General features: G+C 47.7%; 2 protein-coding genes across 2 annotated transcripts in view; one reads left to right on the top strand and one right to left on the bottom strand.

Annotated features, from left to right (window-relative positions):
* Window positions 1-758: 758 nt before the first annotated feature.
* On the bottom strand, window positions 759-16,544 carry F9 (coagulation factor IX). The gene is made up of 8 exons (XM_032982735.2): window positions 16,478-16,544; window positions 13,278-13,441; window positions 12,904-12,928; window positions 10,355-10,468; window positions 8,469-8,597; window positions 6,483-6,721; window positions 4,254-4,371; window positions 759-1,306 (listed from the first exon to the last, which is right to left on the bottom strand). Exons 1-8 carry the CDS (start codon window positions 16,542-16,544, stop codon window positions 759-761), a joined length of 1,404 nt encoding a protein of 467 aa, XP_032838626.1.
* FGF13 (fibroblast growth factor 13) overlaps window positions 2,060-26,957 on the top strand; it is a 330,099-nt gene continuing 305,201 nt past the window's right edge. The window contains exon 1 of the mRNA XM_032982736.2: window positions 2,060-2,305. Coding sequence (XP_032838627.1) covers window positions 2,179-2,305 — 127 coding nt within the window. The 5' untranslated portion in view covers window positions 2,060-2,178. The remainder of the gene's footprint in view (window positions 2,306-26,957) is intronic.

Consider the following 26,957-nt stretch of genomic DNA (forward strand, 5'->3'; position numbering starts at 1 on the left):
CAAACTCATGTGGGGAGGGCAGTGCTCCAGCTCGATCGCTACCAGCAGCGCCCATGGCCTCAGTGTCCAATTTAACACAATTAATAAGGAGACCAGGACTGGTAAGGAGCACTAAGCAGTTCTCTTCGTAATCCTAACAAGACTCTGCAGAAATCATTAGCATAAAGCCTGCCACTACCTTTAGATGAGTTTTTTACAGATTTTAGGTCACTTAAAAAAGACAATTTTATGTTGTCTTGAAGCAGGAGGAGCATTTCCTGCTGCACATGATCCATCTCAGCCTGGCTAGTGTGAGAACATCTGGCCAAGGGTGCTGGGGGTGCAATGCTTTTTGTGTTCACCTTCCTCATGGGTTCCTATGGGGTGACACTGGATGCCAGTGCTCGAGGTACCAGTGCCTGCTGGGCTGCCCTTGCCTGCGGTGCTGTGCAGCAGCCACGGGCAATGCCAGCGGCATGCTGGCCCGGGGCATGTGTGAGCCCTGCCCCAGCTCATCCACACCAGCCTCTGCATTCGGGGTGTGGGGACTTACACCATCTCAGCATTCAGGAATGTAGCCATAAGTAATTAAAAGGGCTTTTTATTTCCTCATTACCAGATTTCCACTGCATTCTCTCAACTTTTGCCTTGTAAGAGCAGAAATTGGTTTATTTAGAAATGTTTATTAAAACGCAACAATTTCTGGAAAACGCATAGATTGCTGCGCTCTCTCTTCAACGAACCAGTCCATCCCACAGCACAGCATTACCTCCCGTGGGTTAGGTAAGCCTCGTGTTTTCCTTTATCCACTTCAGGTACTTGGAGACCCTGGTGTAGATGCCGTATTTCCCTGGCTTGGCACATTCCTCGCCCCAGCTGGTGATCCCCGTCAGAAACCAGGTGCCCTCGATCTCGGTGGTGTAGGGGCCTCCGCTGTCCCCCCCGCAGGTGTCACTGCCCCCGGCCGGGAAGCCCGCGCAGAACATGTTGGGCAGGATGGTGGTGGAGGTGCTCTTGAGGCAGGTTGGCCGGTCGACAAAGGGCACCTTGAGGATCTGGAGGACGGTGGCCGGTCGGCCACGGAAGAGCGTGCTGCCCCAGCCGCTCACCGTGCCCGTCCCGTGCTTCAGCAGGGCGTTGGTGAACTCCCGGCTGCCGATGCAGATGGGGGTGACGTAGCTGTTGAAGCTGAGCGGCCGGTCCAGCTCCAGGAGGGCGATGTCGTTGTGGTGCTCGTTGATCGTGGCGTTGTACGTGGGATGGGGAATGACTTTCACCACCTGACGCCGCTGCTCCGTGTTGTCATCCTCGTTGGTGTTGTATTCACCTGCAGAGACAAGCGCGGCGCAGGCTGGAGCCGTCCGTGGCTGGGCCGGTGATCGTGGCCCGACGACACCACCCCGATGCAACACCAGCCCAGTTGAGTGGCTGCAAATGGACGAGCGCTGCGTGCCCCAGCCCTCAGGCTGCTCTGAGCCCGGTGCCAGCAAGGCCGCTTGCTCCTTGTCAAAGGGCACCGGAGGTTCCCCCCCGCGGCAGCACCTCCTCGGTTCCCACAGCCTGCAAGACCTGAACCCCCAGATGTGACACTGGGCATGCGCTGGGCAGCCAAGTGCCAAAGGTCCAGGTGCTTTTGCCAAGGTTCGTAGCAGTGTGGCTGTTCTCGGGATTTAGCAGCATCAAAGAGACGTAAGGGGGTGTTGCCTTTTCATCTAAGGGGGGGAAAGCCTCTAGAATTAAAAGTCTTTGTTTAAAATAAATAATTTCGTAGCAAAAAGAAACCTGACCTTCCCTCTCTAAAATACACAACCACGGGGCAGAATGGGGTGCAGGGGCTTACAAAATGCCACCCACCCCCCACCCCTCACCCCCCACTGCTGCTCATAGGGGTCCCTGTGTCCCCATTGCCCTCACGAGGCTCAACTGCTTGCGATTGCCAGGTGCTGCCAGCAGCTTCAGGCTCCTGTGGTTGAGTTGCCGGCAGCCTGTTACCTCCCCTCCCGGCTTGTGTAACAGGTAGAGGGAAGGAAAAATGTTCTGTGGTCTCGGGTCAGCAAACGGGCAGCAACTGGGTCTGTCTGTAGCCGAATCCCCTCTCCTGCCTGTGAACTGGCTGTGCTGAAGGCTCAAGAGCAGGATGACTTTTCTCGCAGCCCAAGAGGCGCAGGGTGCGTTTAACCCCTGCTGCGGTATTTCTACATGCTTTGCTGTAATCTCCAGAATATACGATCTCCTCTAAACAATATCTGCAGCACTCCTGGCCCTGGCAGTGTCCTGTGTCTGCTGCGTCTGCCTGCGAGGAGCGGCACGGAGCCCAGCGAGAGAGGTGAGGCAGCTTTCTGTGTTCACGTTCGTGCTGGTGCCTGATGAAGGCGGGTTTGGTGGCTGGTGCTGCTGATGTGCTCTGTGAGGGGTTTTTTTGCAGCAGAGTGTGAATGTCAGCTTCTTCACAGGCTGCACTTCTACAGTGTAAACGCAAGACAGATGTGGGGGAGACTTTCAGAAGGTTTTTCTTATGCTACGGCTGCTTACTATTGCTGGGGACCTGAAAATATGCTTCAGGGTTGAAAGTGGAGAGGCAAAGAAGGACAGGGGAGGGGAACGCTTCTTCCACCCCCTGCTATCAATTTTGGGGCCTCCTAGGATGATATTTACAAAGCTGAACATGTAACATGAATGGTTGTGAAGGAATCGGATATTGCCCATGCAGCGTACATGGTGCAGGCACAAATTCAATAGTCCCTGGAGCCCTGCAAAATTGTGTATTGCTTTCTTGACTTGCTGCCTGTCCAAAATCCTGCCCTGGAAACCCGGCACTGCTGCAGAGTGGTGTGAAGGGACCTGGCTGATAACTGTGTCCTAGATGGAGGGGGTGTGTGACATGCAGGAGAGAGCCTAAAAGGAGAGGCAGTTTATACGCAGATGCAGCAAACACAAAACCTCTGTCCAGGTGGAAATGTGCTTTTCTGGGGGGAGACTGTTTTTGCACTGGGCATTTTGTACTTTCTCACATTAGTGGGTGCAAGGCTTGGCTTTGTGCTGGGTTTTCCAGCAAAACTGTCTGAAAGTAGATAGCAAAAAATGGTGTGTGCAAGCTGTGAGCCTCATCCTGCCAGCACGGGGCAGGTGGTGCCCAGCCCCATGGCACTCGGTCTCTAGGGCCCAGCCAGGCACTCCCAGGAGCTCGGCCACGTTAACGTGGAAGATGAAGATGCAGCTGGAGCCCTCTTGATGAGTATGTTTCTGTGGATATAAACTCAGTGCTTCAGGGCTCAGGTAGAATGTCATTTGCCTCTAATCTATTTCATAGTGTTTAATCAGAAAGCATGGTTCTTCCATGACTCCTCTCAGTGCTGCTTGCAGCAATTACTAACCATATCGGTGTTCCTTTCCTGTACCTATCAGTGTAACCCTCCTATAATAGGTATCCATACAGGGGAGAAACAAATAATTTGGGGAAGCTGATCCTGCCACGGCTGTGAAACGTGGCACTATGATGCTTGCCAAGAGCCAGGGCTGAGCTGTCAGCAGGCTGCCTAGTCTGGAACGGTTGGGTACCAAGAGTCAGGGGGAAACACCATTTTTCCAGCAGAGATATGTTTGTTTTGTAAATTGGCAGCACCACTTGCTGTGCAGTCTGGCCACCCTGCCCCTGCCTAACTCCCCAGAGACCCTCCTGTAAAAACACACTTTCCCACATGCCAGCCAGGTTTCTCTACTTCAATCCATAAATTCTATTTATTTCTAAAGAAGTTAGGAGAAAAAGTAGTCGTCTCCTTTCAAGGAGCTAGTCAGGTGCCCCTCTTGTGCCAGCCACACAAATCCATTCTCTGAGAGTCGTGTGAAAACTTAGTGTGACCCCCAAGAAGAGCAGAAATCCCTAGGTGAGGTCCTATGTGGCCAGGAGAGATAAAAATCCATCACACCAGCTCACAAACAGCATTTTAACTGAAGTCCACTGGGCTTTTAGGCAGCCTGGGGTGTTTTCTGGCTTGGGTGAGCATGCCTGTGATTGGGTTGAGCTGTGTTTGCAACGTGGTCCAGCAGCGCCGTGGCTTTGGGACCAAAGCCAGTCCCAGCTCACTGCTCCCACCAGAGGTGGAGGTACCGGCTGAGCCCGGGATGCTAAAAAGGCTGCGATCCGCAACCGGGGCCTCGGTGCCCTAAAGCCGCTCGTGCCACGCTGGTGCCCACGGTGGTGGTGGAGGTCTCCCGGGGCCCTGGGCCCGTGCCCTGTCCCACGCCCCTGTCCCGATGCCACCCGAGGTGCCCACCTGCCACGGCGGTGACGTTGTCTCCTGGCTGCAGGCAGTGCGCCGCCGTCACCACCCATCTCTCGTTGACGATGGATGCGCCGCAGAAGCCCACGTCATGGCTGTTCACCAGATGAACCTGGGGGGGGCAGAAGGAAATCACACCCCTGGGGTTGTGTAAAGCGGTGGGGAAGAAGAGTTGGGATGCAGGGCAGGTGGTTTTTGGCTATAGGACAGGCTGCGTTTAGGCCGTCCAGAGCCAGTGCTGCTCCTCGGGCCCGTGCCCCCCTGTCCCCTGCCCTGTCGCAGAGCGTGGCCAATGTGACAGTGCCCAGTTGTGCTTCTCATCCCTCTGCTGCCGGGCTGGGAGGGCAGACAGCCCCGAACACCAACCTCAGCCTAAAACTCTGAGTGTCTGAAATACAAGCGCTTTCACACGCACCTCCTAAAAGTGTCTTGCCAGTGTCTTAACTAGTTAACTAGGGACAAAATCTTAACTACCTATTTCATTTGGGCATCTGCCTCAGCACTTATGAGGCACAAGCAAGGACATCCCTTCTGCTAAAACTTCTCATTAAATTGATCATCTGACTCAGTGGACTGTGTTTAAAAGGAGGATTTCTTTATAATTCACCCATTTCATTCCTTTCACGTGCCGTGGCCTGTCACTGTAAACACTTTCCACGCATTCATTTGATGCCTCGTTAGGCAGAGCCAGCTGCGTTTTACAGAGCTCAGTATCCATAAGGAAGAGGCCAGAGCTCGCCCGTGGCGATGCACCAGCATGCCTCCATGCCCACAGCCGTCCCCTCCACTCCCCCGTGTCCAGCGTGGGTTCTGCTCAGGAACCCCTGACCCCCGGCACTCCCTGGCCATCCCCTGGCTGCGGGAGGGCATGGTTAGTAAAGCCTTTCTCTGGGATCTGAGCCTCACAGCCACCCCCAAATCCCAGGGGGCAAGGGAGCACCCCTCCCAGATGCTGCCTGGATCCCGGCAGGCCGAGCATCTTCTTTTGCCAGCTGGCAAATGGACAACCAAAATTATTGTTTAGAGGGTGCCTGATGAGGTAAAAGTCTCCATGAGCACAGCTGACTAGCCAGACTAAGTGGGCTTGTAGCATGTGAATTTACTTTCTTTATGGATACTGATTTCTCATATTTAACCTTCTTTCTTCTCTTGACAGTGAATGCATGGTTTGTGTAGCATCACCTTTGCTTTCCCCCGTGAAAGGCTGTGCCAGAAATCTCTGTGTGGCTAGGGCAGTGGTACGGCCTCTTCCTTTCAGACACAAAACACGACCTCCTGAAAAATTTGCTGCTGCTGCTTCTGGCTTTTTTAGCTCCAAAATGGAGGGCACATGCCTTTCCTGACCTTCCTACATACACCCTGCTCCCTGTTTTGCTGCTTTGGCAGATATAGAAGGATCGGCTGATCTGCGTGAATGGGCATTTACATCCCTGCGTGGGCAATTTTTCATTGACATCACCAGTGTCAGTCTGTGCCAGAGCTTGTGACAGAAAGAGATTTGCCATTCTTAAAATCTGTCTAGCTTTATTATTTGCACTCTCAGCCACTGAGATTTCTGCGCTCACTAAGTAGAATTTAAGGGCAGTAGATGACCTTGTAAAAGATCCAAGCTAGGAGCTAACTTCCCTTTTAACAACAATTTGAACGTTTTTGCAGAGTCGTGGGTTGGAGGAGGGTTCTTTGCAGCCCCCCCTCACCTGTAATGTCACTTTTGGTGAGGTAGAGTTGACTAGGGTGTTGCAAGTTGGGTAAAGAAAGAGCATCTGGATTTGGTAGATGTCATACAAGGACAGATCCATTGTTGGTATAAATTATCATGGATCTGTTGAAACTGATGGAGCCAAAGAGTAAGCTGCATTGTGCCTTGCAAAGCTCCCCACCGTCAGCCTTCAGCTTAACCTTGGTAAATTCATGGACTGCTGGGGAATCTGTTGCTATAGCTCAAAAGCAGATCCTTTGGACCCTGCCAGATGAAGCTGCTGTGACTCTGTCCTCTATGGTTTTTTGTCAGGGTAGAGGCCTAACCAGGCAAGCTTTATTGCTGTGGCATAAAACTGTGAGGAGAAAGAAGCTGTGTTCCTGTTAGACTTGAGATCCGTTGCTAAACTAACCTGAGAGATGGGCTTTGGGCAATGTGGATGTAAGATGACCCTGCATTCAGAAGGAAATGAATAGACAGAGCGATCGCTGGGGTTACAGGAGGGCTGTGGAAATAGCCAGTACCTGCCAAGGCACCTCGCCTCTCATGCTGTCTGATCCACCGACAACCCGGGTGCCCGTCTTAATTACTGGTGTGATTTTCGTGGTGGCAGCAGTGCTGCTTTCCGTGATGTTATCGAGCACCTCGTCATGAGCATCCTCCTGGTCATCGGCGGTGAAGTTCCAGTGCTCAAAGGTGTTTATGGCTCGGGTGAGCTTGCTCTTCGCTTCAGGAGCCGAGATCCTCCCGCAGGGATACGGCACTGGGAGACAAACAGGCACGGTTACGACTGGCTGCGCGTCACGCTGGGAGTTACAGCGATCAAAGGAGCAGGCGAGGGAGGCAGGTGCTGCCTCGCCTCAGCACCCTGTTTTGGGACCGACACGGGAGACGCAGAGCCGTGGGCCGACTGCGCCTTCTCCGTGCAGAGACCCCTGTGCCCTTGAGCTGCAGCGCAGGTTATGTGGAAGAGCAGCAAAAGCATAAATTGTTTCTGGGCTTTCGAAATTATATCGGAACAGCTTTTAAAAAGAAGAGAGCTTGTGAGAGAGAGTGCATATCTGATGGGACGGTGGGGCTGTGCCTTTATCTCGCGGGATGCTGAGGTGCATACCTGGGAAGCTTGCTGCGGTTGGCAGCCGGGCGCTTGGCTGACATTTCTACAGCAAGTAACTCCAGTGCAACAAAAGTCCAGCTGGGAAAGGGCAGGAAATAATATCTGCCAATTGTACAGATAATCCAGCTTGGCACCAGGGTGAGGAAAACATTAATAAACTCTAAAAAGGGTTGTAGATTTTCTCCGTTAATGAAGATCTCGTCTGTAGGCTCATTTCAGATGAGCTCTTCTCATTTCTCTCCTACGCAGTGCATGCCAAATTCCTGCTGATAGTGGCAGTCAAAATAGTAAATAGCATCAGGCATTGTCTTTCATCTGAAAAGCTTTTGACAGCACCGTGCAAACAAACATTGGTGTAAAATCAGATATAAGTGTGGATTACTGAGATTTCTTTTTTTTTTTTTTTTTTTTAAAAAAAAACAGTCCGCTTTAGGAACAGGGCTTAAATAAGTGTTGAGTGATGGCAAGCACGACCCATGAGGTTAGGCTAGGAAATTAGGGTTTCAGAGCCAACATAAGCTAAACTTTTGCAGGAAGGACAATTACCCAACCTGAAAGATGATCTTATTGCTAACAGTAAAACTTTCTGGTCCAGCGAAAGTGATACGGCTTGTTGGGCAACACATGCCTGACCTCTTAATGGTCTCCATTAACAGAAGGACTCCCAGCCTAAGATACTTTCTACACTGATTGCTCAAAGTCAGCACTTTCAGGAGCTGAAAGTGTTCCTGGATGTAGCTCTCAGACCTTCAGAAACTAACTCACCTGTGCAGGTGCCTTCATGCTAGCTTAGGTGTGCAAATCTGTCACTCTCAGGTGTTAGAAGTATGATAGCATCAAATGTTAAATTGACCTTAGATGACAAAATATTTCTCAGTCTCCTCTTTCCTCTGCCAGATGTGCTTCTGAGATGTTCATGCCCAATTAACTTGCTGTGTTGTGGTGGGTTGGGATTGCACATGTCAGTGTAGTTAGAGATACTGTGGGATAAACTTGGGGGATATAACAAGAACCAGCTATTCTTTAGCCCTTTATGAAGTTACAACCTCATGCAATGCATTTCCTCTCCGCTGCACTCAATACCACAGCTAAACCACAGAGTCTAGTTCCTGTTGAGGGTCTCTGTGTGCAGATACGCACTGTTGGGAGGACAGCACCACCACAAAGCTTCACTTGTTTCCACCCGGCTCGGGTAATTATAAGGCACCGTGTGATGGCCAGCTATGAAACAGACCATCAGGAGGATTTACAGTAGGAAAAATTGTAAGAAAAAAGGAAACTAAGGCCAGTTTCCAACAGGATATTGCATTTCTATGAGATTCATGTATCTAAATACAGGACAAGACCTTTGAAACTTTCACCCAAATCTCTTAAAAACACTTTAAAAGTTAACCTGTAGGTTCACAGGACTTTCCATCTTCATGAAGTCTGTATCCAGCGGCGCAGGAACATACAACTTTGTGCGGTGGGTCATGTCTGCAAAAGTGCTTGCAGCCTCCATTTTTAATAGCACAAGTGAAGTCTGAAAGAAATGAAAACAGAATTGTGAAAACTCTTTTGAAATACGACTGGTCAGAGATTTGTTGGGACTTGGGCCTTTGAGCTTGGCCTGTAACCCACTCCAGTTGTCCCAGACTATGGAAAATGGATGGGTGTTTGCAAAGAGAGTGTTCTCCTTCCACATCACATCCCTGCTCGTAATGAAGGAGCACCAGGCACCTCTTCGAGAAGGTAGGTTGAGGAACAGCCCTATGAGAGGTCCCACCGAGCCCTGGCACAGCCTCCTGCCTCCAACAACTGTGTGCTATCTGAAATTTGGCAGCCTGACTGTAAAGGACTCCTGCAAATATTTGGTTATGAGCCACGTGATTTCCCCACCATCATGCTGCTTTCCTCCCCCCCCCCCCGCCAATGCTTATGGCAACCCAGCCCCGGTGTGGATGCTACCATGAGTCAAATGGGAACAAACCCTGAACCCAACAAGGGCTTTGTCCTGGGATTATTGCTGGGCTCCAACTGTAAAACCTCAAGCAAAGCCATATGTTCTTCCTGACACACTGATAAATCATCCCAGCCCGACATGGAAGACCCATTTCAGCAGGACGTTTGATGAAAAGGGTCCCGAGCTGAGGCACGGCGAGGTTCCTGTGACTTACATGTGTCTTGTCCCACCCCACCTCGCAGTCCTCTGTGGCAGGAACACCATCCCTTGAGGTGGGAAACCACTAATCCACAGGCACCCTTTTAATTCTCAGTGAGTTTTCAAATAACTTCACAGCAGATTAACTCCACTCCTACCTCCTCAAGGACACCTCCCTTCCTGTAGCCATTTTAATGCCATCATTTACTATTTTTACAGAGCTCCTTTTCACGCCTCACTTCTAGCTCTATTTTTGTTCCTGTCTCACTTCCACGAGAAATCTGCAATGAGACTATTTAAATTTGATGCAGCTTTGAAATGCTCTTTTTAACGTACACTCCTCTCTTGCCAGAGCAGAAGCACAACTAGAAAGAGAATCTTTTATTAGTGCACTGAGTCTAGCACATTATGCGAGTTGCACAGCCCCTGATTATATTATAAATATAAGAGCTGAATATCCCTCTTGCTTAAATTATCAGCTGTTTGGTTTTCATAAACTCCTCAACCCATCAGGAAAATATTTATCTTTTGTTTGCCTTCAGAATCAAGGTTGATGGTGATAATTATAATTATGAATTTAGCGGAGTGCCATTGCGAGGAGAGTGCAATAATCCTGCCCTGCTCAGCACCTGCTGCCCAGCCTGGTGTGAGAAATGGCGAGGAGGGGCGAGAGCATGGGGGCCCCATCGGGGTCAGTGGAAAACTGTTGCTTTCAGCAGGTGAACACGTCGTCCCTGATTGACGAGCAGCCCCGGAAAGGCTTGTGCTGGGGAGATAAAGGAAGGTCTCTGTGTCAACATTTACGCTGGCAGCCGCAGCGTGCTGAACAAAAGACCTTGAGCCTGAGTCTCTGTTGAACCCTGCGTAAGAGCAGGCATCTCGGTGCTCAGCAGAGGTGGAGCTGGGGCTCCATCAAGGGCAGGAGAGGACAGAGACATTCCCTCCTGTATCCCCAAGCATGTCCCCCCCCCTGCAATCCCATTGCCAAGAGGCTGAGTTTGCACACTCGTGCAGTGCCTTACAGCAAGGCAAAAAGTGTCTGAAACAGCTCTCTAGTAGTATGAAACTCTACGCCCACTTTGATCTGATGGGATTTCAAGTAGGGCAGAACAACCACGGGACGAGTCCCCGGTACATACCTATCTCACAGTTTCTGCCTTCATACCCAGCTGGGCACCAGCACACATAGGAACTTACTGCGTCCTTGCAAACGGCTCCATTTTTGCATGGATTGGGGTCGCACTGATCTCCATCTTGGAGAGAAAACAGGAGAATTAACAAACATGAGCATCCGCCACGGCTGGTGCCGACCAAGCCCTGGAGACTGCACACCTTCCTTCTTTGCAATGGAAAATAAGTCATATCCTGGCACCCAAGTGCACACCAGACATCATCAGCACTGGGGTAACAGCAGCAGCAGTGATTTACCCCCAGTCCTACTTATGCACCCTGTCCTGCGTGGGTTAATTCTGCTTGTTTCAGCAGAAACTCCTCTTCAGTCTCCCTCATGCAACATCTCAACAGGACCCCATGTCTTGGCTAAGTTAGACAAAGTTAGAAGGTTTACTTCCTCAAGAGCGGTTAGGATTTCCTAATCTAAATGACTTTAACACTACTGTCTTTGTTCTCTGAGGGTTTGGGCTGCTCCACTTGCATTTGGAGACCTCTCTGTATATTAGGATTGGGACCCTTGGTCATTGGCCTTTCTTTCTAAGTCTTGTACCACTATTAACCCATATAGACTTTTCTTTCTATGTCAGAGCTTTTATTTTCACATTTTCCTACAGCTGAGAAGCTGATGCTTTAATAAAAATACCCAGTATTGCAAAATTAGTGATCTATCACTTTGGTAGAGTAAGTCAGTGAAGTTAGATTATAGGGAAGTGTGCTTTGAAATCGAAAGACAAGGAGGAAGGGGAATGTCTTGATGCGCTTGTGTCCTGTCAGTAAGTGCAGCTGTTAATGGTGCTTTCAGGAATGGGCTGGAGAGCAAAGGGTGGATTGCAAACAGGGGCAAAATGGTTTTGCCTGTCTAAGACAGGGCGTCAGGGGCTGCACATACAGTGAGGATCGTGTCTGTTGTTGCTGCCTGGTGAGGACAATCGGGGCTTGGTACCACCTGGGTGCTGTGCAAGGGGTCAGCTCCTGCGGGCTGCACATGTTGGGAATAGCAGCTTGTAAACTGAACAGTAAACCAGGCACTTTAGATGATAGGGAAATATATGGATTCATTATCTTTGAAAAGCTAATTGGTTACAGTGGCAGGGAAACAAATGCAGTGTTGAGTTTCATCAATTGTTTTTTCAGAGGACAGTCCAACAATGCAAATGTAACTTTTTTATTTTATAGTCTGGACTGAATAATCTGAATTATTTAAGGCTTTCTAGTGAGATGTTCTGGGCGCTTCGCCAATCTACAAAGAAGTTCATTTATTGAAATGTCCTTAAAATTAGTTTCAGATGTTTTAGTGGGCATTGAAATCTTTTTGGTAAGGGAGTGAGGAGACATTGGGGATGGAGGCTGAACAGGAAAAAATAGATAGTGCAAAGAAACTGGTGGAGAAGCAAGGGTTTGGGACCACTGGTGTGAATTGTAAACAGCTGTTTGCTATGATCATGTTGAGGCTCCACTTCAATATGGCATTTCTAGGGATTCACTCTGTGCTCACATGAGGCTGTGCTTTAACTGGAGATCTCTGCTCGAGAACAGAGCATTTGCTGTTTGCTGAAGGGGTGTTAATTATTGATGTCATGTTTTACTGTATTCCACAACTGAAACTGGAAGCTCAGAGTGTGACCTGGGCTCAGTGGATCCAGTGGTCTGTGTGAACTGGTTTTGTTCTGTGACATTTTGGAAGTTTATTCAAGCAAGTTTTTTTGAACAAAGAAAATGTTTTGTTTGGTTGTTTTTTTTGTTTTGTTTTTTTTTTTTGGTTTGCAATTTTGTTGTAGTTTGGGCCTGATTGGCAGCCAACCCCCGCAGCTGGTCACCCTCCCTTCCCCCTCCCCACCTGGGAATGGGGGAGGGGATCAGAGGGGTGAAGGGAGACTCGCAGGCTGAGATAGAACAGTATAATAATGGCAATAAAATGAGAACAATAACGATGATAGGGGGAAAACAAAAAGAAATATATAAACAGGCAATGCACAGTGTAATTGCTCACCACCCGCTGACCAACACCCAGTCCGTTCCCAGAAGCGAGAGAGAGAGCTCCTTCCCAACCACCCCTCCTTTATATAGTGAGCATGACGTGCCATGATATGGAATATTTCTTTGGCCAATTTGGGTCCAGTGCTGTGGCCGTGCTCCCTCCCTGCTCCCTGTGCCCTGGCGCACGGGCAGGACATGGGGAGTCGGAGAGTCCTTGGAGTCTCGGTAGCAGCTGAAAACACCAGTGTGCTATCAGCATTCTTCCCATACCAAACCCAAAGCTAAATCCAAAACACAGCACTCATCTAGTCCCTGAAAAGGAATATTAACTCTATTTCAGCCCAAACCAAGACAAATTTATATACAAATGGGACAGGCTAAGGCTGGGTGGCTGCTGGATTTAAGGTGTGTGACTCTGACTAGCTCTGTCATAACACAGTTTCTGAATGCTGGAATACATTTGTTTCAATAAACATCTGCTACTTGTGCACTAAGAGATGAGTACTATGAATTTAAACATAAAGAAAGCAGCTCTTACCAATGTATGTTTTCCAAAACTCCATCTGCAAAGGCAAAAAAAAAAAAAAAAAAGAAGTTTCTTTTGATTTCTAATTTCTGGGCACTGCCTGGCTGAAGTAGTAAAGGGATGAGTTTAAAGCTGAAGCAAAAGACTTGCAGGAAAACAACCATATCTAATCCCAGTGGCGATCAACAAATCTTTAAAGCAGTTCCCCAGCCCAACTGATGTGTCATAAATGAGAATAAAACACAATAGATGCTGCACTTGGCCCTGGCAGGTTTCCCCTTGCTGTTCACTCCTCCTTCCCCCTCTGTGCCTCCTCACCTGAAAGGCTTATAGGGGTTTGGGCTGGGGGGAATCAGGTGTTCCCATTTTGCAGCAGTGATACTCACTGTTTTCTCTGTGTTTTCAAACACTTCTCGGGCTTCTTCAAAGCTGCATTTTTCCTCTATGCATTCTCTCTCAAGGTTCCCGGGAATAACCTCTTCCAGTCTGTTTGAATTGGCTCGCTTTTGCCTGTGCAGAACTGAGCTTGCCTCTTTGTTCTCCAGGAAGACTGCAATTTGAAAAAAAAATAGGGGCTAGAGAGGAACATGTGCTGTCATGCGTGGCAGCTAGGATGGGCTCAGGGCTCTGTTCTCCTAGAAAGCAAGCCCTCTGCATGTGTTCACAGCCCCCCATTGCCCCACGGCCAGGGACGTTTCAGAAGTGTTATCATCTGCTTGAGGTTTCTTTGATGTGTAACTTAAGCACAATCCAGAGGATCAAATCTGGAGAACCAAGAGTCAAAGGAGTTGATATACAGAAATGACTGATGGCGAGAGGGTGATTAGGAACACTGAAGTTTGATGCTTAAAATACCCTAAAGCTGATGGTGTATCTCCTATCACAGATGCCCAGACTGGAATAAGCTATTTGAGTGGGGAAAATAATAGGCTTTTCATGCTGCTGCTTGGTTGAAGTCTTGTTTGGACACAGAAATTGTCTTGCTTTAACTGTCTCTGTCTGTTTTGGCTGTGAAAGGCCATTTGCCTCTGCAAGCAGCTGAGGCCCTTGGGAGCCACAGGCCGTTTGCTTCTCTCCCTGCTCCTCACACTTGCCCTTGTGCCTGGGTACCACCGTTCCCTGCCCACAGGAGGGGTGACACGAGCCAAGGTCATGCCAATGAGGTGGTGTGCATCAACCTCCAACTTGCTGGCCAAGCTCCTGGGCAGAAACCACGGGCAGAGAGCTGCTGGACCCCCAGTCTAGGCAGGATGTCCCCTGTGGCCACCAGCCCTCCCATGGTGGCTGCCCGGTGGAGGGCACAAGGACCTGCAGTCCTGTCATGGTGTTACCGTGCATGCTCCCCTGGCAGGGCCACGTGCCCCATCGGCAGGGTCACCAGCAGCAGTCACCCCACGACACCCCCCTCTCGGAGACTCCCGCCTCTGCTGAACACTCTTCCTCCATCCCGCTGCTCTAAAAAAGACATTATTCACCCAGAGGAGCTTCCCGCTTTGCCTCCCTAGCCTCTCCTCGCTCTCCACCCTTCCTTAGCGCTCGCAGCCATGTCCTTTTTTGTCACCAGATGGCACGGTAGAACAGCTCTTCTTGGAACTGCTGGTGGCCACCCTGGACGCAGACCTTTATCTGGGGGCTGTGCACTGGATGGGGTTCAGGTACATGTGGGCCTGGCCCCTCAGGGGCTTAAGGAGAGCATGAACTCAGCCAGGCGGGCAGGGAGTGAAGGGCAAGTACCAGCCACTCGCTCCTTCTCATGGCTAATTTCTGCTGCCCCCATCCAGAGGAGATCCCAGCCTCCCCGAACCCACAGAGGATCGGTTTTGTTGAACTCACGAGCCCCAGATGGGTTGCTCTGATTTACACCATGCCACTGACCGTGTAACCATCCCCTTCACCTAAAGATCTCTCTGCAAGAGACTGGACAAATTGGTTTTGCAACGCTTTTAATCACTGTACAGCAAGCTTGCACCTCTGCCTTCCCCTTTTTGGTTAAAACCGGAGCACGTTAAAATCCTGACCTTAATCTAATTGTTTGGTAGTAGATATTGATGGGTGAAGCACCGGCCTCTGAAGAAGCCAGGTTTGTTTCAAACGCTGCAGCCCTCGTGGGGTGGCTGGTCCCCTCCCAGCTGCAGGGCTGTGGTTTATGTGTGGGACAGGCAGGCACACCCCCGAGCCAGCCTCCCTGGCCGAGCAGGGGGCTGAGAGGATGGGGGCACAGCCTTGCTGGAGGACACCTGCCCCCCTTCTCCCCACCACAGGGGCTGCAGCCTCCGGCTCATCCCCACGCCGGCACAAAAGGCTCAGGTGAGAGCGAGGGAGCAGCCTGCCATGGTTTTGTAACCGTGTTGGGCTCTCCCTGTGTTTAGTGCCGGGGGAACCCGCTGTGGGTGCAGCCACACGTCGCCCCGCCTGAAGTGAGGCGGCTGCCTTAGACCCACTCCTGCATCTCTTCCCGCTGGGGAGTGCCAGGCACCATAATTACCCCATTTAATGGATGAGGACTCATTTTAATGGATGCAGCTTCGCCTCTGTCAGATCCCTCTAGGCTTTCTCTGTTGCTTACCGATCCCACATGCTGCTTTACAAGCAAAACTTGATTTGAGCTGAAGGTTGCAGGCCGCATGGGGTCACAGGCATGGTACTCGCCCTGGCTGGAAACCAACCTCACACCAAGAATATATTCACACATGACTTCTCAAAATCTGAACCAGTATCTGGTAGAGTGAGACGGGTCTCTGGGCCAAGGGGCTGTGGGGGCAGACCTGTCCTGCCAGCTGAGTATAGTATTTTCTTGGAGGCACACCTGGTACTGATATGAGGTTCTGCTCACTTTTCATTGCTAAGCAAACATTTTGGAAAGAGGCTTTTTTTTTTTTTTTTTTTTTTTTTAACCTGTTATTTGCAATGTTTTAAAGAAAGAAGAAAGGCCAGCCTTGCACCAGAGAAGTACTCACACTGGATGTGAACCAGCTTCTGCTGGAACTGTTGCTGCTACAGATAAATCAAGCAACAGCCTGCATTACTATGTGTGATTGCCCACATCCATCAACTACTCTATCTTGTCTACAATTTTGGCTGCATCTTACAGTCTTCGTTAAATTCACGCTGGGTTTGGCTTTAAACAATTCTCACAGTGGCAAATCCAATGACTGTTTTATGGATGTGAGTATTTGTTTGTACTCCAGGACAAAGTGATGGCACGCAAAGAGGTGTGGATGTTACTCCACCAGCAACGCTCTCCCTGTTTTTTCCTTCTGTGTGTGGGTACATGCATTCTAAAATGGCTGAATCAAGCTCTGAATGCTTAAAAGCTGCAAAAAGTTTAAGAAAAATCCCATTCTTAAAGTTAATCCCTGTGACATATTCTGCATAAAATCAACATAAAAACTATTATTTAATTCCCAATAAAAACACTGGCGCTTTAGAGAGAAAAGCTACGAAACACAGTAAACCCTCTGAGCTCTTGTCTCTTACAAGACTGCACAAGCTGTCCCACCATCAGGTGACAAACTGTCCCTTCACCTGTGCCAGTAACCCCCTGCACCAAAAAGTGAAGGACTTCCTAGGTTTTAAATGAACCCACCTGTACTTTTGGTACCAAGACAAGCTCCCAGAAGACAAATGAAGAGTACGAGGGGGATATTTGCCATCTTCTTCCCACTGCCCAAACCTCTCGGTAACAAATTGTTCGGGTGGTGGAGTTCAGTCAATAGTTCCAAAGTGCAAGTGCTTGTTTATTTGCTCTGGGTAACCCTTTAATTGAAGGTCCCCAGATGTGCCATTGCTTAAGCTTGAAGTGGCACCATGGGTGTTATTGGAGAGGACATGTCCATGTACAAGAAACCTGCTGGGTAGTTACAGTCCTAGGGCTCATCTCCTGCCCTGAAGGGTATTACTGCCATGTTCCAGTGCTGAGCATGGCACAAGAATAAATCAATTCAGCTTCAGTGAACCACTTCAGAGCACTGGTTTTCCCATTCCTGTCCAGGTGATGTTGTTGGCCTTATAAAAGTCCACAGTAGCATTTTCAAAAGGTTCAGCATGGTCCACATTTCATCCAAAAGAGCTGGCACAATTCCCATGAAGATGACCCTACAGATGATGTTTCCTCTCGGGCACCAGGTGCCCTTGGAGCAGAGCTGTGTCAGCCAGTATGGTCTCGCATAGCTTATCTAATTAAAAACCTGGATGAAGTGAGTTGAGACTATTGGTCCATTATCCAGATCTGCTGGGGCAAATCCCTGGAAAAGCATGGAGTTTCCTAGGTCCTGTACTTGAGGCCCCAGGAAGGAATCTACTACTTGGTAAACAGGAAAAAAAGCAGGTTTTCATATAGAAAAGAAAGAGTGGGTTTTCACATGAAACCATTCATATTTGATGGTGGGTTGCTTACAACTTTTAAAACCCATTTCTTCCCTTCTTCTGACTTTCCCTTAATATAAAGAGCTTTTTCAAGGTGAGTAGTTGCTTTTGGGAAAACAGTGAATATCGCAAAAAAATAAATTAAACATTAATTTCTGGAAGGTCAAAAATCTCCCCCCTACCTCCTTCCTAGAAAAGCAAAATCATTCACCCCACTTTGGGGAGAGCTTGTGTGCTTACTGCCAATGACCTGTTCCCAAAAACCTGCTTCCCTGTTTCTGCTTCTCCCCCTGCTCCCCCGTGCACAGGGCAGATCTGATATCCATCATCACACCCGTGTGCATCTGGGGCTTGCAGTGCTCTGCCCAACTACGAAAAGGTCTCGGACAGAGGCATTTTAAAGCAGAACCCCATTCCCGAGTGGGTTGGTGCTGCTATTGCCTTTTGGTATTGGCTTAGCTCTAATACTCTGCTTAAGAAGAGCAGCAAGAGGCTATCAGGTTCTGGTGGCTTGTCCGGAGAGACGCCGCGCACGTGCCGCGTGGGAAGCGCCCGTGCCTCCCGCGCTGGAGAGCTCTTGGTTGCTACGAGGCTACCATAGCCCTTGGGAAGTAGTTAAAGTGTTTGCTTGAGCTTATGAACCATAAATTCCGCGCACTAGGTCCAAAAAATTAAAAATGTTCCTTCGTGCAGCAAATGGGAGAGACGTTTATCGTTGCGTGGGTATTTGGAGTTACTTTTGTATGCAGAAAGGAGCGATCAGCTGCAGGTAAATATGAGGTGCTGAATGTGAGTTACAGCCTTGTGAGATCCGTGTTGCCTAGGTGGAAAAAATCCTTTATTTTCCCTTTCTTGAGCAAACAAAAGGTCCTGAAACCTGTAATTCATCTTCTTTCTTCTTGCTCCATTTGAAATTATCTTTATTCATCACTGACAGTAGCTTCTGTTATCAAATTTCTGTGGTAGATAAATGAGTTAGGATGAGGTAATGTGCTGTTGATGTAAATTGAATGCAAAGCGAAGAAGGTAATGATCATCTCTCATTTTCTGTGCATAAGAAAATGCAAATGTGAGAAAATAAATTGAACTAAAATGTTGAAACAATGCATCTCCTATAAATAAAGAGGAGTATAGACAATGGCCTGCTGTAACAAAGTAAAATTAGAATCTCATTACTGTAAACATTTTACTTTAGAACATAGGTCAGTCAAATTATTTTTGGTTTATGGTGCATATTTCACTTGTAATATTATTTGCAACATTATTGCTAATTAATCTTCACAGAAAATGCTAACATCATTAGAATAAACAAGGCTATAAATACAAATAATTTCTATTGTTTACTACTATTGCTGTCAAATTCAGGGACACTAAATTGAAAGCAAAGTGTTTCTTTTTATTTATTTTGCAAACAAAATCCCCAGAATTGCAGTCCCCACCATGGGCACTTTGGAGATGATATGTTTCCTGTTTAGGTGGATTATATCAATCAGATCTGGGTATGTTCTGACTTAGTGTTCTACCTTCTCAAAAGAAGGCTGCTCAAAATACACACCCAAGTCATGTCATTTCTTATTAAAAAGGCTTTCTATAGCAATGAGCTGTTAGGAGATGTCTCTTCTGGGTTGAGGTATTAAGTTTGGGGCTTTTTTTTGTTGAAATATCCCTTTTTTTTGGGTTGGAACAGAACTATCACACTGATGTGGTTGCTGGACATGTGTTTGTGTCAAAGGCAGAAAGAGCTGGCAGGGGTGTAGGGCAGCATGTTCCTGGCAGGGCCACCACCTCGGGCTTGGGGGCTGTCGGTCTTTCGGAGAAGATTTCTGCTGCAAAGTGAAATGAAGTTTGAGAAGTCAGAACTAGAAGGCTATTTCCATTTTAATCTGATAGATTTTTTTTTTTTTTAAATGTGCTCTGGCTGCACTGATCGATAATGTTAAACAGCCTGATGGCTTGAGGATCTTGTTAAAGGATTGTTTATAATCTTCCTTGTCTCCAAATGCACTCTTTTAAGCGAAAAATCCTCACTCAAAACCTTAAGCAAATTGCAATTTACCCTTGCCCTCTAGACAGCTATGGTAAGTAATCTTTCCTTAACCAACAGCAAACAAGCTATTTCTGAAAAAAAACAATAGGGAAAGTAATGCTTGATTTTTTTATTTTTTTTTTTTCCTTTATTTGATTACTTTGAAGTCCCTGGCTTCTTCTGGAGCAATGATTGTGGGAAGTTATCCAAATACAGAGGCAGCACAGCCATGGAGTCCTTTGCAGTGCCTATCATTCTGTTGTAGTCATTAACATACTGCAGCAAGTACCAATTCTGTTAAAAGTCCCCAGACCACTGAAGATACTACGGTGTGTTTGGACACAAGTGGTGCTGGTGGCCTACCCCGGGGGAGGATGGATATGCCCTCAGCTTTCACAGGTGGGATGCAGAAGCCTTGTGCCAGTGGCAGTGGCTCTGGGCTAGTGGGTTTGCAGGTGCAGGGAGATGTTGACTTCGAATCTGTGCTGTGGGAGAGAAATTCAGGCCAGAAGGAGGTGCCTGGCTTTGGTGATATGAAATGGCAACCAGGACCAACTCTTCAGGGACGGCAGCATACAGTTTGTGCAGGAGCAGTGTTGGCTCATAGCTATCCCACCTCTGAAAGGCTCTCCCCTACTCCCCCTATCCATCTCGGGGCTTCCAGTTCCTGTGCTGGGCATTTTTCTTCTGTTTTTATGCAGACGTTTCAGCACTTGCGCCAAGAAATTGGCTCCCTTGCTGAATTCCCTCCAGGCACATCCATCGCAGTTAGCACTTAAGCTCCGTCCCTCCCATTTTATTCTGTTTTTAATTAGACTCCTGAACAGGAGCACAGAGCAAACTCTGCTTTCATCTGGGAGATCCAGTGGCTGTGAAATATTTATGGGGAGTAAATAACTGTCAGAAAGTAAATAAGTCCCTGACTCTACACGAGTGTAAAAGTGCTTTGAAATAGTCTCATTCGAATAAAAGCTCCTCATGTTGAGTGGCAATAAGAAACAGCAACACAGGCAAAAAAATTCCCAATGTAGAAGGTAAACACAATTATTAATTCATGGAGCAGCACGTTTTGCAGTAGCAGCTTTAATATCTTTCTTTTCAGTTTGATTTAAAATAGGCCAGATTAAAAGGAAATTTGGATTTGCTTTGGTCATCATCTTTTCAGAAAGCGGTGTGCAAGCATGACTAGACACACCATGCTGCTGAAGTTATTCTAAATTTAGACTTTGTCATCTCCGCTTCAGACTCTGGATAAAGCAATGAAACAAAGCTTAGAGAAGGCAGCAGCTCTTGCAAGTTTTGATGGGTCAAGTAGATCACCAAGCTCAAACATCATCATACAGAGAAAGAAATAAGTTAAATATAAGCTCAAAAGCTGGGTTGCCACTGCGTGTGGGACAGAGACCCATCCTGCCCCAGGCTTGCTGATGTGAACTTGAGTTCTGTAGGCACAGAAGCTTGGGTTCATCTCAGGTTCATCTTTCTGAATTTAATCTCCTAACTTGAATTGCCAAGTCTGCGACCACAGACTCCATAGTTTCAGGAAAGAGGTACTTGTAGAGGCTCAGAGACCAAAAAGGTCAGAACGCTGCAGATGTGACTGGGCTTTGAAGTGCTTTCCTCCCTGTGTTGACTCCACAGGGAATGTACACATCTATGCTCCAAGGGCAATGGGAAAACGGCACCTCAGTGTCCATACGTGTTTGGTGCCTGCAGAGTTGCTGCGTCAGGCCTATGCTTTTCTCAGAAGATGCTGAGTGCCTTGATAGTAAGAGGACGGATGGACAGACAGCAGGGTGAGAGGGGGCGGATGAGGGCTGGAACCCGAGGTGTTTGTACAGAACGTAATGGTGCTTCATCAGATTTGCACTGGTTGAACTTTTAGTTGAAGTTGCTAATATAAACCTTACTGCAGATGTCCCAAGAGTTTTGTATTTAAACTAATACAAAGTAATCTTAAAAAGCAGCATCCCTATTGTACCTTAGGAGAATTCTCTGTCTTGGTCTGGCTAGACCTGTTTGCAATTAAGATTGCATGACTAGTTATGAATATACTGTTGAGTTGAAGCATATTGTAAACTTCTTACATCAAGCGAATATCTCGCATGGAAATACAACCAGTTAAAAGATGCAATGTCTAATATATGACACACTCTTTCTAAATTAGGCTCGTCTCTCTGAAAAAAAAATGCATGAGTTCAGCAGCTCAGGCTTAGATCATAATTTGAAACTGCAGAGGATTATCTCAGAAATCACAAAAAGCATCTCCCAAGGGTTTTTGATGGATGCTTCTTCACACCAGCTTTTTATCTTGAAAGCTGTGTCAAACTCATGGAAACATGAAGAGTTTGTGATGTGTGCTCCTTCTAAAGGCATCACAGCTCCCAGCTATGAATCCTGATTCGACAGGTAAGTGCTACATATGCTCTTCCTATAAATGAATGTGGGCTGGAGTGTTCCTTCTCTTCAAGGCTGTGAGTTTTCCAGCTAAGGTCACACTGTGCAAAGAATGCAGGATGGGAACACAATTCATCCTGCTCAGGTGCTGACCTTATCTGGATCTTCTCGTAGATTTAGGGACAGATTCTGCCTCCCCTTCATGCCAGCACTGTTTGACTGACTGGAATGGGACTGTGGGTTTGGCTGTCTCTTACTGGGCCACTTTGCTGCAAAGCTCTGTGACTGGGAGTCTGGTGGTATGATAGCACTGGCCGTCTCACTCCTTGGATAAAACCAGGTTAGTAAGCAAACCAACTGGCAGGACTTCACAATCATCACACCAACCCAACTGGTAGTTTGTGCAGTGAACCCGTGAGGAGCTATCCTCCCCTCAGCAGGTCAGCCAGGTCACCACTTCTGAATGGTCTCCACATCTTTTTTCTTCTAACATTTCCTCTAGTTGGTTAGCTGCAGTGTCTGAAGCATGCTGAGAACCTCCCAGCATAAGAGAAGGAACTGTGTGTGCCCAAAGAGAGCTTCACAACAGGCAGAGCAGAAAGGGATCAGGGAGGTGGGACTTTATAAATCAACAACCTTAATTACTTGCAGCCTGGAAAAAAATGAATGGAGAGATGTACTCATAGAGTAGAGACTTCAGTGGGAGTTCAGGCACTAATCCATAAAAGCCAACAAGTCTATTTGTGCCTTGCACAAGTGACTGGAGGCAACCTCCCCATGAGACCCTGGCAGTACTGCTGGGTCACCCTCCATCAACGGAGACAGCCTGTGTTGGAGCTAAATGACTGTGGTAGAAAATGGCACCTAAAATGGTATGTGTTATCCCACGTAGCTATTACTCTTCTCCTTTCAGGGAGGAGATCTGTCAGCTCCCTCTCTTTTTCCCTTCTCTCCTCCTATATAATTCTGCTCTCCTGCATTTCTCTAAGGCTACTGTAGTACTCCTCAAGTCAGCTTAATCGTAAGCTGTCCTTAATCACAAGCAATCCTTTTGGTATTAATGTAATAGAAAATTCATAAGATGCTTCTGGTTGTTATGGACGTTGCACTAGTGCAAGGCCAGGAGACAATGCTGCTGTGTCAGCACAGGGCTATATAACCACCTGGGGCTGAGGGCAAGCAGAACTGGACCTCAGACCTCCCTATTGTCTGCTTCAGGTTTAAAATACTCTCAGGAGGTCAATCTGAGGAATGAAGCTCAATGCTAGTAAATATTTTTGACCTGTGCTCTGGCTGTGGGTAATTTACAACATGCTTGAAAATCTGATCTGGGTTATGTCCAATTCACAGAAGTTTATTTCCAAGGCAGTTATTTATAGACTGCCTTCCTGGCTCTCGGGTTTCTTGGGGAAGTGTCTGAACATCAGCTCTCTGAGCAATCACCATAATATTAAAATTTTCAATTTTAATGGTGAACAAACAGTTTAAGGAAAGTGAAATATTATCCAACAAATCCTTCTTTTCACTTACAGCTTTAAATATTTATTAGCAGTGCCTCTACTCTGCAGCAATGTTAAAAGGCTCAGCTCCGTTCTAAGGAGGAAAACAATCCATTTGATTAGAAATGAAGAGCAAATGTTATTTCTAAAGAAGGCCTTCAAGTCAGATTACACTGTTTGGGAAAATGATCGGCACTTTTTTCTTCTATGTAGTACAGCTAGAAATGGGATTTGGTTTTGTTTCTTCCCTTAAACCTCCTTTGACCTACAAATTATGTGGTTTGACCATGTAGGAGCAATGGTGGTATTTCTCTGGGCAGATCCACCAGGTTGCTCCCTAAATTGAGTTCTTCATGTACTTCATGTTCTTCATTTGTAGATGTGGGGCCCTTGGGTGCCTATTGTTCTATTTTAAATTCTGGTTTTCCCTTGTTTTAGTTCTGTAGGAAACAACTTGCTGTAACCTCAGAGGATAATAACTTGAGGTTTGGGAAATCTGAGGAAACTATCTCCCCATGCACTGATCGAACCATCTGTATTTTTTCTTTCTTTGAAAAAGAAAAAAAAAAAAAATCTTTAAAATAATTCTCTACACCATAGTAAACAGTGGTGAAGAAAAATGTGATTATTGAATAGGATTTCAAATTTAATATGCATCAAGTTGTCATCTGGAAAAGAACCCCCTGAATCATGAGTGTACATGGAGCTGGCATTGCTTTGCCTGGGGAGGTGCCTGGTACCTCCTGGGAAGAGGGGAATGATGAAAACCATCATTTAAAATGTGAGTTCCCAAAGAAAATTATCTCATGGCAGAAAATTGTCTCATTTGTAAATCTCTGCAAAGTTATCTTCTGTAAAGGTTGTTGGGTTAACCATAGCTAGAAAGACCATGCTAGGCTGTGAATGTTTAAGAAGTTATTCTTATGGGAAAGTTCTGAATTTCTGTGCCCGTCCATGCACCCCATCAGTGCATGCAGAATTCAGTGGAAATAAGGGCTCCACAGTGGTCAACTGTACTAATGTACAGGGAGAGGAAACCTCTCCACCAAGAACCCACAGAGAAGAAGGGGAGATGGAGACAGTGGAATAGCCTGCCCATGCCAGTGCAACGAGAAGGTGCCAGAGCCAGGACAGAGAGCTCGGGTTTTCTAGATTCCTAATTCAGCTCCCTGATTCTTCTTTCAGGCTAAGCCCATTATGATAAGACCAGCGGTGCTTTTGGAGGGGCTCTACAGGGCATGGTATGCTCTTGTCATGAATTAAAGCTACCCTATATAACTGAATTGTCAGTGAAATTCTCTGGGAGTTGGAGCTATAAAAAACTTGAGAAAAGGAAATATTATCTGTTTAAGGAGGTGGGACTTTCTCACAAGTGTGTAATTTCATAGATAAGCAAATATAATGCTAGGTAATACACCTTGTCTTTGCATGAGCCACTTAATGTGGTTTGCACAATGTACATTCAACCCTCCCTGCTAAGTCTGCTAGTTCGGACTATGAAGCCATCCCCTCTGTGTTGTCTTCTAAATGACCCAGCTCCTGGTGCCAGAAGACAATAGATTCTTGGTAACTGAGCCCTCAGCTAAAGGGCTGCTGCAGTTAGGCTTCATTGCAAAAGATAAGGTGGCACCAAATCTGTTGATGGCAGAGTGAAGGAAAACAAATTATCGTGCCTGAAATCCAATGAGTTTTAATTAACGTCTCTAATCTGTCTAGTGAAAGTTCTAAATGCCATTTGTGTCTTCATTGTTGCACTAAACAGTGACAAACTCATCAGAGGCAAACAAATTGCAATGTGTGCCACTAAAGCTAAAATGTACCAGAAGTGAAATAAGTAATTTGGGAAAGAAGTACATTGCTAGGAAACCTGCTGTAGCCCTGAAGTTCACGCATCGCATCCCACCTCCAGCAGCACCCCTTACCCACACAGAACCGGGCTTTCTACTGGGCCCCAGTTAGACAGTGTGAGAACTCCTGCAGACACAACCCTCGTGCTCCCAGTCCAGCCTCTCGGGAGGACACCTCTCCCTGTGTGCCCCAACATGGAAAGGTCTGGTCGTGGGTTCCTTCTGCGGGTGGCTTCCTGCAAAACCAACACCGCTGAGCAGTGGTCCTGCCTGGGGAAAGGGGAAGATTTCTCTTTAGCTGGAGAAGGAATTTAAGCCTTACAGAAGGTAATTTATTCGGAGTTAAATCTGAGTAATGCCCTTTTCCCAGCACAGGCTCTGTAGAACCCTGTGCAAGCTGAACTTGGTGCAGACATTTATTTTCTTGTCCGTATCAGTTTTACCCTCTAGTTTCCTCTTAAAAACTACAAAATGCATACCTGCAGAAAAGAGAAAATCTACATCTTGCCAGTGTGCACATAGCTTGCAGGCTGGAGATATTCTACAAGATTGAGATAAAATCTTGTTGGGGGGGGGGGTGGGGGGTTGTTGTTGTTGTTGTTTGGATTTTTTAATCTATATTTTGTGTCCTTGTCCTGGGTTGAGTGAGTGGTGGAGTTTTTTTGGTGGCAGGGGAGGGGGATATAGGGGTGTCCCCCTGTGAGAAGCTTCTTGAAGCTCCCCCAGCTCCAAGTCAGCTCCACGTCTGTTTGGGAAATTGAGCCAATCGGCTGCGCCTCTGCGATAACGTATTTAAGAAGGGACGTGGTGACGGGCAGTGGGACTTGTGAGGAGGAGTTGCTGCAGCTGCGTGAACACCAAGGTCAGTGGAGGAATGGAGGAAGAAAGGAGGGGGGAGGTGTGCCGGAGCAGAGACCCCCCTGTATCCTGTGGTGAGACGGCAGGGCGGCCCCCCCCCTGCCACCCATGGAGATCTACGGTGGAGCAGACATTGATTTATGGCCTGTGGCTTCAGCCGGATTGATCAAGGTGCTGTGCCCAAAGGAGGCCGGGGTCTTGTGGGAAAAGGCAGCCCCGCTGCTGTAATTCAGTGCTGGGAAGATTGCAGCATGCGGGGGAGTCCCACGCCGGAGCAGCTCGGGAAGGGCTGCAGCCGTGGGAGGGAATCCAGTCGGAGGAAGTTAGTGACCCATGACGGAGCAGTGTGGGGAACGCTGCGGCCCGTGGGAGGAATTCATGTTGGAGAAAGTTTGTGGAGGACTGTCTCCTGTGAGAGGGGGACCAGGATGAACAGGGGGAGCAAGTTCCGGACACTCCCCTCACTGAAGAGAAGGGAAGTGGCAGCGCTGACTGCACCCCCCATTCCCTGCCCCTGTGCCACTGGGGGAGGAGGTAGAGATATCGGGAGCAGAGCTGAGCCCGGGAAGAAGGGAGGGGTGGGGGGAAGGTGTTCTCAAGACGTGGCAATGCTTCTCACTGTCCTACTCTGTTACGTGTTGTTAGTGTCTGTAATAAATGTATGTTCTTTTTTTCTTCCCCTAACGAGTCTGCCTTTTGCTCATGACCATAAAGGGGAATTTTCTCCCCATCCCACTCCTATCTCGGACCCCAAGCCTGGCTCTCTGTCCCTTCTCATTGCCGGAGGGGAAGGGAGAGAGAGCTGCTGCATTGTGGTTGGCTGCCAATCAGGCCTAAACTACGACAGTCCTGCAGGAGGAAAGGAACAGTGATGTAAGAATATAAGTGTATAATGCAGTAATAACTAAATCTGGGTTAGAATTTACAGATAAATTCTTCATCTCAGAGTAAGAGAAGAGTTTGGGAGCTGCTCAGTAGCAGTGGGGATGGGGGGCAGGTGGGAAAGAAGGGGTCAAAAAAAGGTTAAAATCAACCAGATGGGAAAGTAGGTGACCACGGACTGGGGTGGGAGGA

Source organism: Tyto alba, unplaced genomic scaffold, assembly GCF_018691265.1.
Source record: "Tyto alba isolate M040663 unplaced genomic scaffold, T.alba_DEE_v4.0 Super-Scaffold_5, whole genome shotgun sequence".
Taxonomy (NCBI): Eukaryota; Metazoa; Chordata; class Aves; order Strigiformes; family Tytonidae; genus Tyto; species Tyto alba.

What these genes read in the sequence shown, in the direction of transcription:
- F9 (XM_032982735.2), bottom strand. Translation starts at nt 16,544, where the DNA reads ATGGCAAATATCCCCCTCGTACTCTTCATTTGTCTTCTGGGAGCTTGT. An exon ending in AGGCAGAAACTGTGAGATAG is followed by an intron (nt 8,598 to 10,354) that starts GTATGTACCGGG and finishes CATTTCTTTCAG; the next exon opens with ACTTCACTTGTGCTATTAAA. An exon ending in AAAGTCCTGTGAACCTACAG is followed by an intron (nt 6,722 to 8,468) that starts GTTAACTTTTAA and finishes TTTGTCTCCCAG; the next exon opens with TGCCGTATCCCTGCGGGAGG.